At 40.1% G+C, this 13423-nt stretch overlaps 1 protein-coding gene across 8 annotated transcripts in view; it reads right to left on the bottom strand.

Annotated features, from left to right (window-relative positions):
- TUT4 (terminal uridylyl transferase 4) overlaps positions 1–13423 on the bottom strand; it is a 128582-nt gene that overhangs the window by 91057 nt on the left and 24102 nt on the right. For 7 of the 8 annotated variants that reach the window (XM_016193134.2, XM_060206210.1, XM_060206207.1 and 4 more), the window contains one exon: positions 8006–8876. In XM_016193134.2, the coding sequence (XP_016048620.2) occupies positions 8006–8783 (778 nt within the window). In that variant the 5' untranslated portion in view covers positions 8784–8876. Of the gene's footprint in view, positions 1–8005; positions 8877–9719; positions 9830–13423 lie in introns of those variants that run through there. The other variant, XM_060206205.1, reaches the window with a different exon arrangement.

Raw genomic sequence — 13423 nt, forward strand, 5'->3', positions numbered from 1 at the left:
GCAACCCACAATGACCCTGGGTCCATGCTCCCAGGGGGATGGAGAATGGGAAAGCTATCAGGGGAGGGGGTGGGATACAGAGTTCTGGTGGTGGGAATTGTGTGGAGTTGTACCCCTCCTACCCTATGGTTTTGTTAATTAATCCTTTCTTAAATTAAAAAAAAAAGAAAAGAAAAGAAGTACTCTTAGGCAGGGGTAGATAACATAATGGTTATGCAAATAGACTCTCGTGCCTGAGGCTCAGAAGTCCCAGGTTCAATCTCCCACACCACCATAAACCAGAGCTGAACAATGCTCTGGTTTTAAAAAAAAAAAAAAAAGGGAGGAGGAGGAGGAGAAGAGATGGAGGAGAAGGAGGAGGAGAAGAAAATGAACTTTCATTTTTGAATTTCCAGCAACCAGCAGTGTCTATATATGACATACAAGAAGCTTCAGTCACTGTGATTATTTAAATCCAACTCAAATTGTGTTAATCTCTTGATTAAAATGCTTAAAAGGTTTTCAAAGAATAAAGTTTAAACTCTCTAGCATGTTATATACAGTTATTGCCCTTACTATTGCAGTAGACAATAAATACAGTACTTCCAGGTTATAGTAAGTATTATCATATCACTCAATCAAATATGCCAGAATGGATCACTGCTATCGCCCAAGACATTTGGGGCATTTCATCATCAAGGCACACATCACTTCAATTACGTCTGCTTGATTAAATAAACTGTCTGACTTTGTGAGAATTATGGTTATTATGAGTGGCGTGGGGAGTGGGAGGAGAACGAACACACACACGGACATGAAAGTATGCTCCAGAAATCTTGTAATGTCATAAAATCACTTTGTCATACCAAAGTAAAAATGAAAAAAATAAATGTTTATCTGATCTACAAAATTCAGCTTAAGCATCAGCTGTTTCAGAAGACAGTGTGATACTCTATATACTCTTTTTTTTTTTAAGTATTTATTTTTATTTTTGAGAGAGATGCAGAGAAAGACACTGAGAAACACCACCAAAGCACTGCTCAGCTCTGGCTTATGGTGGTGTGGGGGATTGAACCTGGGACTTCAGAGCCTCAGGCATGACAGTCTCTTTGCATAACCATTAAGCTATCTACCCCCCCAAAAAATGTTTTCTTTTTTTTGTTTGTTTTTTACCAGAGCACTGTTCAGCTCTGGCTTATAGTGGGGCGGGGGATTGAACCTGGGACTTTGGAGACTCAGGCATGAGAGTCTATTTGCATAACCATTATGCTACCTACCCTCCGCCTATATATCTATATATTCTAATATATACCTATATATCCTATATATATCAACTGATATAAGTATTTAAGAATGTGATATATCTATAAAATGGAATATTATTCAGCAATAAGCAATGATCTACCAATACGTATTACAACACGGGTGACTCTTGAAATCATGTTAGGTGAAATCAGATATGGAAGGTCACTTTATTGTATGATCTATTTGTATAAAATAATCAAATCTACAAAGACAGTAGATTAGTGATTAGCAGGAGCTAAAAAGAGATGGTACTCTGGAGGAAGATGGATACTGCAATGAGTGCAGCCTAGAATGTTCCTACCTATGACCACAGAATATGAGAGGTTACACAGGCTGCTGCACTTAATATAAGTCCCTGATTCAATCAATGGGGCTTACAGTTAAAGAGGTTTTATTTTTTTTATTTTATTTTTTTTTTTTGCCTCCAGGGTTATTGTTGGGGCTCCGTGCCAGCACAACAAATCCACTGCTCCTGGAAGCTATTTTTTCCATTTTGTTGCCCTTGTTGTGGTTATTCTTATTGTTATAGCTGCTATTGTTGTTAGATAGGACAGAGAGAAATCGAAGAGAGGAGGGGAAGGCAGGAGGAGAGAAAAATAGACATTTGCAGACCTGCTTCACTGCTTGCAAAGGACCTTCCTGCAAGTGGGGAGCTGGAGGCTCGAAGTTAAAGATATTTATATACTTTTCTCATATTTGGGAGCTATTCTCTTCCTTGACACTACTACCTAGTTCTTTTTTTAATTTATTTTATTATTTATTTATTTATTTATTCCCTTTTGTTGCCCTTGTTGTTTTATTGTTATAGTTATTATTGTTGTTGTTGTTGGATAGGACAGAGAGAAATGGAGAGAGGAGGGGGAAGACAGAGAGAGGGAGAGAAAGATAGACACCTGCAGACCTGCTTCACCGCTTGTGAAGCAACGCTCCTGCAGGTGGGGAGCTGAGGCTTGAACCGGGATCCTTATGCCGGTCCTTGTGCTTTGCACCACCTGCGCTTAACTCACTGCACTACAGCCCGACTCCCACTACTACCTAGTTCTATTTCCAACTCTGATATCATCTCCTCACATAATACCTTTGGCCTACCTGTATGTTAACTGTCAGGCTCAGGCAAAGGTTAGTAAAGTCATGGGCCCCTTGGAATATACCTAAAATTGACTTCCTAGCTTTTTCCAAAATGGAGACCCCAAATCTCATCAGCTCTATTCTTGCCTTTAGGTTCCTGATTATTAAACAATTTGTTCTGCTTTGTATCTTAATGTTTTTCAGACAACAAGTTGCAGATGTTACCATGACACCAACCTGACTTCCCTGGACAGATGACCTCACCAATATACCCTGGAACCTCACCTCTCCAGAGCCCTGCCCCACTAGGGAAAGACAGAGGCAGGCTGGGAGTATGGATCGACCTGCCAGCGCCTATTTCCAGCAGAGAAGCAATTATAGAAGTCAGACCTTCCACCTTCTGCACCCTATAATGATCCTGGGTCCATGGTCTTAAAGGAATAAAAAAAAAATAGGATAAGCTTCCAATGGAGGGGCTAGGATACAGACACTCCATTGGTGGGAATTGTGTGGAAATGTACTATCACCCTATGGTCTTGTTGATCATTATTAAATCAATAAAAAGAAGAGGAGGAGGGAGAGGAGGAGGAGGAAGAAGAGAGGGTAATGAGTAGTGATTGCTAACATGAGTATGATGAATGTCTAGAAACTATATGCTAGCAATATCTAAATGAATTTGTGGATATACAAAAATCACTGAATGGTACAATTCAAAAGGTCAAATTTTACAGTATTTGAATTGTATTTCAATTAAACTAATAAATGGGTTAGAAAGATAGCTGCCTTACATTTCCAGGTTCAACCTGTGATACCACAAGGGAAGTGCTATAGCACTGAAGCAGCTCTGGTGTTTCATGTCTCTCCCTCCTTCTCTGTCTCTCTAACTCAAAGAAAAAGTGGCCTGGGGCACTGAAATTAAACAAGTGTTAAGTCTCTGGCTCATATGCATACACAACTAGTATATGAAAGAGTGAATTTTAAAAGTTAAGTACAGAAGCCAGGAAATAGCTCATCTGGTAGAGTGCACATTTCACTATGCATGGGAATCCAGGTTTGAGCGCCCAGCACCATATAGGTGAACCATGAATGGCACTAGAGGCAACTTCAGGAACAGTGGAGCACTGTGTCTCTCTCCTCTCTCTACCACCCCCTACCCTCTCAATTTCTCTCTGTCCTATCAAATAAGGGGGGGGGGGGGACTGCCAGGAGTGGGAAATTTGTTGTGCAGGCTCTGTGGGCTCTGAGCCCCAGTGGCAACTTAAGAATGGGGGGGGGGGGCACAAAAAAAGTAAATAAATAAACAAACAGTTTTCTCTTTTTGTTAAAAAAAAACAAAACTTTGATAGGACAGAAAGAAACTGGGACGGAACAGGCCTAGAGAAGGAGAGAGAAACAGAAAGACACCTGCAGTACTACTTCATCACTACTTCACTACTTTCATGAAGCTTTCCCTGCAGATGGAGACCAGAGGCTTGAACCCAAGTCCTTTCGCATAGTGATATGTGCACTTTACAAAGTGCGCCACTGCCCAGCCAAAACAGGAACTTTTCTTTAAAAAAAAAAAAAAGATACATGTGACCCACAGACACATGAAGAAATAGTCCTTATCATTAGAGAAATGCAAATTAAAACTACAATGAGATTCCATCTCACACCTGTGAGGATGGCTTATATCAACAAAGTGGGAGATGGTAGGTGGTAGAGAGGTAGGTGGTGGAGAAAAGAAAAGGGACTCTGACACAGTGCTGGTGGGAATGTAAACCGGTGCGCGCACGTTCCTTTGGAAAACTGTAGAGTCCTTAAATCAAAAAAAAAAAAAAGGAATTACCTTATGATCCATCAATACCACTCTTAGGCATTTATCCAACGGGCACTCAAACACTAATTTGAAGAGACATACGCACGCCTATGTTCATAGCTGCATTACTCACAATAGCCAAAGAGTAGAAGCAACCTAAATAACCAGCAACAGATGGCTGGCTAACCAAGTTATGGGATATGTATTTCATGGAGTACTACCCTGTGATCAAAAGAGATACTGTCCTTTGGGACAAAATGGATGGAACTGGAGGTGAGTATGCTCAGTGAAGTAAGTAGGTAGAGAGAAGAAAGACAACTACTGGATAGTTACACTCATATGTGGAACCTAAAGAACTGATGATACACATGAACTTGCAAACACACACACACAATCAAACTTTTTCGAAGATTTGTGAAAACTATATGGTAATCTTTGGGAGCTGGGAAGGTAGGGGACACAGAACTTTAGTGGTGGAGTGGTACAGAGTGGCACAGAACTATACATTGTGGGAGTGGGGCGGTAGCACAGCAGGTTAAGCGCAGGTGGCGCAAAGTGCAAGGGCCAGCGTAATGATCCCAGTCCAAGCCCCCGGGCTCCCCACTTACAGGGGGGTCGCTTCACAGGTGGTGAAGCAGGTCTGTAGGTGTCTCTCTTTCTCTTCCCCTCTGTCTCCCCCTCTTCTCTCCATTTCTCTCTGTCCTATTCAACAACAGTGACATCAATAACAACAAAAACTACAGCAACAATAAAGAACAAGGGCAACAAAAGGGAAAATAAGTAAATATTAAAAACACACACAAAAAAAACTATACATTGTGGGGGTCGGGCGGTAGCGCAGCAGGCTAGGCATACATAGCGCGAAGTGCAAGGACCAGCCCCTTAAGGATCCCGGTTTGAGCCTCTGACTTCCCACCTGTAGGAAGCAGGTCTGCAGGTATCTATATTTCTCTCACCCTCTGTTTTCCCCTCCTCTCTACATTTCTCTCTGTCCTATCCAACAATAACAATAATAATAACTACAACAACAATAAAACAACCAGGGCAACAAAAGGGGACAAAAATAGCCTCCAGGAACAGTGGATTCGTAGTGCAGACACCAAGCCTCAACAATAACCCTGGAGGCAAAAAAACAAACAAAAAAATAAAAAACAACTATATATTGTGATCTTAAAACATCGTAACCCACTATTACGTAAAAATAGACAAATAAAAGGAGTATCAGAGGTGAGAATAATGTGATTATATGTTTTAGATAAATGAATTAACAAAATTCTCACTGAGAAGCTGGGAAAAGTAACACAGCCATGGTCGTCTGGGGAAAAGTATTCTAGGAAAGGGAAAAAGAAATGCGAAGGACAACAGATAGACATTTGACTCTACACTTAAGGGAGAATGTAAAAAGTGTCACAGATTATACAGGGACCTACAGGTCATTCATTATAAAAATATTAGCTTGTACTCTGATGTATGGGGAACACTTAGAACACTGCTAGCATTCTGAACAGTAGTAACATGACCTAAGTAATTTTAATAGGATCATTCCGGTTGCTATGTTAAAAAACAATGAAGGAAATGTATAATTGAAAGGGATGAACTAGTTAAATGTTGCTACTCAAAAGCATGACTCTGCACAGTGACATCAACCTCAAGGAGGAATTTATTATAAATCCAACGTTTCAGACCTCGTTCTAAACTTTCTAAATCAAAAATCTCTGAAACTGCAGTCCAGGAATCTGCATTTTGATACTTTTTGCAGGTGATTCCCTCTCTTCTTTTTCTCTCACACCCACTCACCCACACACACCTACCTATGAGATACATCTAAATACCTTCCCCTCAAATATTCACAGGTTTGCTCACTCATTCTCTCATCTCTGCAAGTATTTGTTCTAATCTTATCTTCTTGGTGACAATTTAAATTTGAAATACTATCACCAGAAACACCAGTAACATTTCCTATGTCCTCCTTTCTTCCCCTCCCCCCCTTTTGTTGCCCTTGTTGTTGTAGCCTTGTTATGGTTATTATTGTTGTTGTTGATGCCATTAATTGTTGGATAGGACAGAGAGAAATAAAGAGAGAAGGGGAAGACATAGAGAAGGAGAGAAAGATAGACACCTGCAGACCTGTTTCACCACCTATGAAGTGACTCCCCTGTAGGTGGGGAGCTGGGGGCTCGAACCGTGATCCCTACGCCGGTCCTTGTGCTTTGCACCACATGTGCTTAACCCGCTGCACTACCGCCAGACCCCCTCCTTTTTTTTTTTTTTTTAACTGCCACCAAATCAGGCTTTCAAGTTCTATTCTCAACTCTGACACCATCCTCCCAGACAGTATTTCTAGTCCACCTTCATGTTAGCTATCAAACTCAAGTAAGGATTGCTAAAATCACTGGCCCCTAGGAACATACCTAAAACAGACTTCCTAGCTTCTTTCCACTCAAGGGTTCCTATTCTCATCTATTCTATTCCTACTTGTTGGTTTCTACTTACTAAACATTTTGTCCCACTTTATATCTTACTGCCTTTCATCCACCAAGCTGCAGATGCTACTTCAACTCTGATCTCCCTAGGCAGATGGCCTTGCTAATGTGTCCTGGAGCATCACCTTTCCAGAGCCATACCCCACTACGGAAAGAGAAACAGGCTGGCGGTATGAATCAGCCTGCCAACATCCATGTCTAGCAGAGAAGCAATTATAGAAGCCAGAACTCCTTCCTTTTGCACACCAAAAAGAATTTTGGTCCATACTCCCAGAGAGGAGAAATGAGAGGGAAAGATGATCAGGGGGGCTCTGAACCCCAATTCCCCCAGGACCTGAAACATCTGTCATCAGGAATCTTTATTTTTAAAGGAAATGGTTCATTTTTACCATGGATCATTTGGTTTATTTCCAATCTTTTGTTATTATAAAGGGTGTTGCAGTGAGTAGACTTATACATAAATCTTTTTGAATGTTGCCAACATGTTATATGAACAGATTCTTGGAAGTGGGAGTTTTGCAGGGTCCAAAAGTAAATTAATAAGTCATACTGCTCAGCACTGAACTGCAAAACTGTCCTCCAGAGAAAATGGACTAGTTCCAATCAGCATTAGCCTTGCAAACACCCTGAGTTTTTGACACTGAGGTAGGAGAGATATAGAAAGATAGATAGATAGATAGATAGATAGATAGATAGATGCAAGCACAGTGTTGCTGACTTTTGCTTTCTCCTTTCCTGAGCATCTTTCACACATGGAGATATATATATTTCTTTTCCTTTGTATTTTAACTTATTTTCTTTATTTTATTTATTTATTTTTATAACTTTTTAAAAAATATTTATTTTATTCCCTTTTGTTGCCCTTGTTGTTTTTATTGTTGTAGTTATTGTTGTTGTTGTTGAATAGGATAGAGAAATGAAGAGAGATGGAGAAGACAGAGAGGGGGAGAGAAAGATAGACACCTGCAGACCTGCTTCACCACCTGTGAAGCGACTCCCCTACAGGTGGGGATCGGGGGCTCAAACCGGGATCCTTATGCCGGTCCTTGAGCTTTGTGCCACCTGCACTTAACCCGCTGTGCTACCACCTATTTATTTTTAATGAAAGAAAAATGCAGAGAAAGACCAGAGCACTACTCAGCTCTGGCTGGTGGTGGTGGTAGGGAATTGAACCTTGGACTTTGGAGCCTCAGGCATGAGAGTCTCTTTGCATAACATTTATGCTATCTACACCCACTTAAGAGAAAAGCTATAATGTCCTCCTTATAAATAAAGCAGTTAAAAAAAAAACAAAACTAGGAATAGTTTAAATAACAAAAGGGAAATTTTTTCCCCAAAATGTAACTTGAGGAGTAATTTAATCTGTACTTACTCAAATCATCCGATATGTCTTCAATTCCTGAAGTACTATCATCAGAGTCACCAGTATTATCTGTACATGCTTGTCGTTTCTGAGATTGTGGTAAGTTTTCTAGAGATTTTTTTCTCTCTAAAACATCAATATTCACTTTGTCCACTGAAGTAAAGGAACTTGGAACTTTTTTCCCAACCTGTTGTAATTCTGTCTGTCTCATATTTTCTTTCGATAGCAAACTGGACACTTTCTCTGCTTCTGCTGGTGAATTTGACACCTTTTCTGATTTCATCTGAGAACTGAGAGTTTTTTCGGTTTTCCTTTGTGAACTAAGTGTCTTTTCTGCTGCTGTTGACTGTGATGGCTTTTCTGTTTTCACTGGAAAAATAGGTAATTTTGGTGATTTTTCTGCTTTTGCTAATAAACAGGGTGCCTTTTCTTTTGCCTGTAGAATTGGTAACTTTTCTGCCTTCACTGGTGAATTAGGCGTCCTTTTTGCTTTAAAATGACCTTGATCTCGAAGAACTAACCCCAAGTCTTTAGGGCCTGGAACACTGACAGCATTTACTTTACATGATTTAACTTCTGTTTTTTCTAAACAAGTGTCATTTTGTTTATTTTTTTTACTACTATTCCTACTGGGAGAGCTGGTCCCAATTTCTTTAACGGATTTATCGTTTCTAGTTTTCAAAGTTTGATTAGTTATAACTTTAACTGCTTTGCTTTCTTCAGAAATAGTCCAAGCATTCTTCTTTGGTTCATGATTTTCATTTTTAGAGGTCTTAGATTCTTCCATTATTTGAAAACCTGCTTCTTCCCAATTGTGATATTGTAAAATGTCAGATCTTCAGTTGTTTCAATTGTTTCAAATCCAGTTTAGGCAATAAAACTATTGGGTTAAAAAGAAAATCTGTTATTAAAAATGTAAAACAATTTTTTGAAAAATTGATGTCATGAAAGACTTATAACATTAAAATGCTAAAAACTAAATGAGTTAAATTCCTCTGGAAAATAATAGCAAAATGCTGAGAATGGAGATTCTTATCTAATTATGATAATACAATATTAAAACTAGTAATTTTAGAAGTACAATGTATTTTCCATTACTCAGTAAAAATTTCACCTAACTGGGAAATGTTATGCATGAACAAACCATTGTATTTACTGTAGACTATAAGATATTAATCCCCAATAAAGAAATTTAAAAATTTTTTTTCAAATAAAAGGGATGTAAAACTTGGAACTGATGTACCACAATTGAAATACAAGGAAATGGGAAAAAGAAGACACAATAATTCTATATGCAGCATAGGGTATCAGTACACAGAAACCTAAATGACAAGATCCTATGAACATAAAATTAACACTAAACACTGACTTATGTTGTAAACCTACTATAAAATTTAACTCTATAAATATGGGAAGATATAACAAACTTTCTCTACTGCTGATATACAAACCAACATGAAAATTCTCAACTAAAATAAATCTAAAAATAAAATCTCAAAGCTAAAAAAAGAGAGAGTTCACATGTGATTTATTATCTTGCACAAGGTTTTTGGTTCCAATCCTGGGTACACGGGAGCACCAATGAGGGTGGACAGGGGCAGCAGTGCGTCTTGTTCATCTGCCTCTCTATGCACCACCCCCCCAATCCCATAAAGGATGGAGAAAGGGGGCTGGGCAGGAGTGCAGGGGTTAAGCGCACAAAGCGCCAAGCCCAAGGACCAACCTGCCGCTCCTACAGGTGGGTCGCTTCATGCAGTGAAGCAGGTCTGCAGGTGTGTCTATCTTTCTCTCCTTCTCTATGTCTTCCCCTTCTCTCTCGATTTCTCTCTGTCCTATCCAACAACGACAACAACAATAATAAAAACAATGATTAACAACAAATGCCACAAAAGGGAAAAAACAGCCTCCAGGAGCAGTGGATTCATAGTGCAGGCACCGATCCCCAGCAATAACCCTGAAGACAAAAAAATAAAATAAAATGAAAAAGGGAGTCGGGCCGTAGCACAACGGACTCGCGTAAGGAACCCGGTTCGAGCCTCTGGTTCCCCACCTGCAGGGGCGTCGCTTCACAACCGGTGAAGCAGGTCTGTAGGTGTCTTTCTCTCCCGGGTCTTCCTCTCCTCTCTCCATTTCTCTCTGTCCTATCCAACAACGAGGACATCAATAGCAACAATAATAACTACAACAATAAAACAAGGGCAACAAAAGGGAATAAATATTTAAAAAATCAATTTAGCTAAAAAAATGAAAATAAATAAAATTTTTAAAATGCATTAACACAAACAAAACAAAAAAATGTGACCTGGGGCAGAGTCCAAGTGTCCAAATAGGGAAGACCTGTATGTAGATCCTACAACAATAATAGCAAAGTTACACAAATTTATGGAACAGAAATAAACCTGAAATCCAGCAGATCTTCTACAAGAGGTAAAGCCAGCCATCTAGGTGGTGGGGGACAGACAGATGGCTTCCTCCAGAGATGAAACCCTTCTGTAAAACAACAGTCTGCAAGCAGAAGTGATCTCTAAGGTGTGAGTCTTTACTCTGGGGCATAAGAGGTCAGATTATACTGAACTTTCAGCATACAGCCACCATTATGATCTTTTACTTATGACAAGGCAATGAGAGGCAAGAAACTACTGTGTTGTTGGAAAGATCATGACGTATCTTTGCATAAACAAACATAGAAAACAGTATGTCATGACTTTTCCAAAAATCCAGTATATGCTATAAATTTAGTGGTAAACTCAAACCAGCAGTCTTCTTGATGACCTCTGCAATCATGCAAGTTGGGCTGGTAAAGACTAAGTTGATTTTTTTTTTTCTTGCCTCCAGGGTTATCGATGGGGCTCAGTGCCTACACTACGAATCCATTGCTACTGTGGCTGTATTTTCAATTCTTTTGGTGGGTGGTGGTGGTATAGGAAAGAGAGAAATAGAGAGGAAGAGAGACAAAGACACCTAAACACTTGCCTCACCACTTGTGAAGCAACCCCCCTGCAGGTGGGAAACCGGATTTCGGATCTGGAATTCTTGCACCAACACCCTGACCCCAAGACTAGGTTGAAATTCAATCTCCAGATCCTTGGGAGCTGATTCTATGAGTATCACTCCACCCACCCTAGCTACTGTATTATGTCATACAACAGTTAGTTCAGGTAAACTGTCTTAGCTCCTGTACCTACCAGTTCTTTTAAAGTCTAAGGTCCCAGAACTTGTAAGACAGCCTGCCAACTGTAAATGATGGGCAACTACAGAAAGGCATCAGACTTTTCTTTGTGTGACCAGTAAATGAATGTAGCTGGTAGAGCTCAGAGCTTGCAAGCCGACAGCTCTACTTGAAGCCTCATTGCTGCGTGTGCTAGAGTAGTACTCTGATGTCTCTATCTCTCTTTCACTTTTTTTTTTGTTAGGCATTTTGGATAGAAACAGAGAAACATACCACCAGTACTGCTTGACCACTCATGACCCGCCCCCATACCCACGGGAGAAGACAGGGATCCTTGAGATTATAATGTGCATTCTACTAGATATGCCAATGTCTCTCTTTAAGAAAGAAACTTTGGACAAGCAATATAATAGGCTATTTGGATAGTGTGCCTGATTTATATCATGAACAGCCCAGGTTTGAGTCTGGCCCCCATCACACTAGAGGAAGTTTTTTGGTGCTTTCTTTCTTTCTAGCAGAAAAACTCAGCTTTGAACAAAAAAGTCCCACCAACGAATATAGAATCAACACCAAGGAGCAAGCCTTTCATTTTTAAAATTTTTATTTATTTTAAAGACAGTGGAGAAAGAGAACCGTAGCATTGTTCTTATAATGTGATACCTGGTATTAAACTGATCGCTTCATGCTTCAAGTCCAGCACTCTTAAAGCCACTTGCATCACCTCCCAGGGTTGGTTTATTTACCAGAACACTACTCAGCTCTGGCTTACTGTGGTGCTGAAGACTGAATCTGAGACATAGGAGCCTCAAGCATGAAAGCCTTTTGCGTAACCATTATGCTAGCTGCCTGTCTACCCTCCTCCCCTCATGCAGCATGGGATACCATCACTAAGCAGCTTCTCCAGTGTTTTTTGTTTATTTTACTTCTTTACTGGGGGGGAGAGATGGGAGGGAAAGATAAGAGAGATACCACAGCTCTACTTTACCACATACTTGGAGCTATTCAAAATCATCCATAGTGACTCCATGTGGTACTGGGACTGGATCCTAAGGATTCATGCACAGTAAGATGTGTGCTTGGGGCCTGGGCAGTGGTGTACCTGATTAAGCACACACATTACAGTGCACAAGGACCTGGGTTTGAGCCCCTGCTCCACACCTGCAGGGGGAAAGTTTCATAAGTGGTTTAGTAGGGTTACTTCCAGGTGTCTCTCTGTCTACTTCTCTATCTCTCCCTCCCCTCTCAATTTCTGTCTCTATCCCATAGTAAATAAAATATATAAAACGAATAAATTTAAAATAACAAAATATTTGTCCAATGAAAACTATAAAATGTAACTGAAAACAAAGTCTTCATAAGTGGAAGGACATGTATTCATGGACCTCAAACTATACTATAGGGCTATTATAATCAAAACAGCCTGGTACTGAAACAAAAATGGACCCACAGATTAGTGAAACAGAACTAAGAGTCCAGACATAAGCCACTACACCTAAATATAACTAATATGACAAAGGGTCCCAAAACATCAAATGGAGATAGAAAAGTCATTTCAGGGAGTTGGGCAGTAGTGCAGTGGGTTAAGCGCAGGTGGAGCGAAGCGCAAGGACCGGGGAAGTATCCCAGTTCGAGCCCCTGGCTCCCCACCTGCAGGGAAGTTGCTTCACAAGTGGTGAAGCAGGTCTGCAGGTGTCTTTCTCTCCCCCTCTCTGTCTTCCCCTCTTCTCTCCATTTTTCTCTGTCCTATCCAACAATGATGACATCAATCACAACTACAAGAAGTACAACAATAAAACAACAAGGGCAACAAAAGGGAATAAATAAATAGGTAATATATATATATATATAGAGAGAGAGAGAGAGAAAAGTCATTTCAACAAATAGTATTGGAAAAATTAGGTTGAAATATAGAGAAGCAGTTAAGCAGGCCTGCAGGTGTCTTTCCCGTCTTTCCCTCCTCTCTCAATTTCTCTCTGTCCTATCCAACAACAGCAATAACAACAATAACAATAGTAATAATGTCAAGGGCAACTACAACAAAAAGGAAAAAGCAATGGCCTCCAAGAGCAGTGGATACGTAGTGCAGGCACCCAGCCCCAACAATAACCCTGGAGGCAAACACACACACACACACACAAAGAATTTAAACATTTTAAAAATGGATTAGTTTAAAAAAAAATTGTGTAGAGTCAGGCGGTAGCACAGCTGGTAAAGCGGATATGGCACAAAGCCCAAGGACTGGCACAAGGATCCCAGTT

This window comes from Erinaceus europaeus, chromosome 13 (genome assembly GCF_950295315.1).
Source record: "Erinaceus europaeus chromosome 13, mEriEur2.1, whole genome shotgun sequence".
Lineage (NCBI taxonomy): Eukaryota > Metazoa > Chordata > Mammalia > Eulipotyphla > Erinaceidae > Erinaceus > Erinaceus europaeus.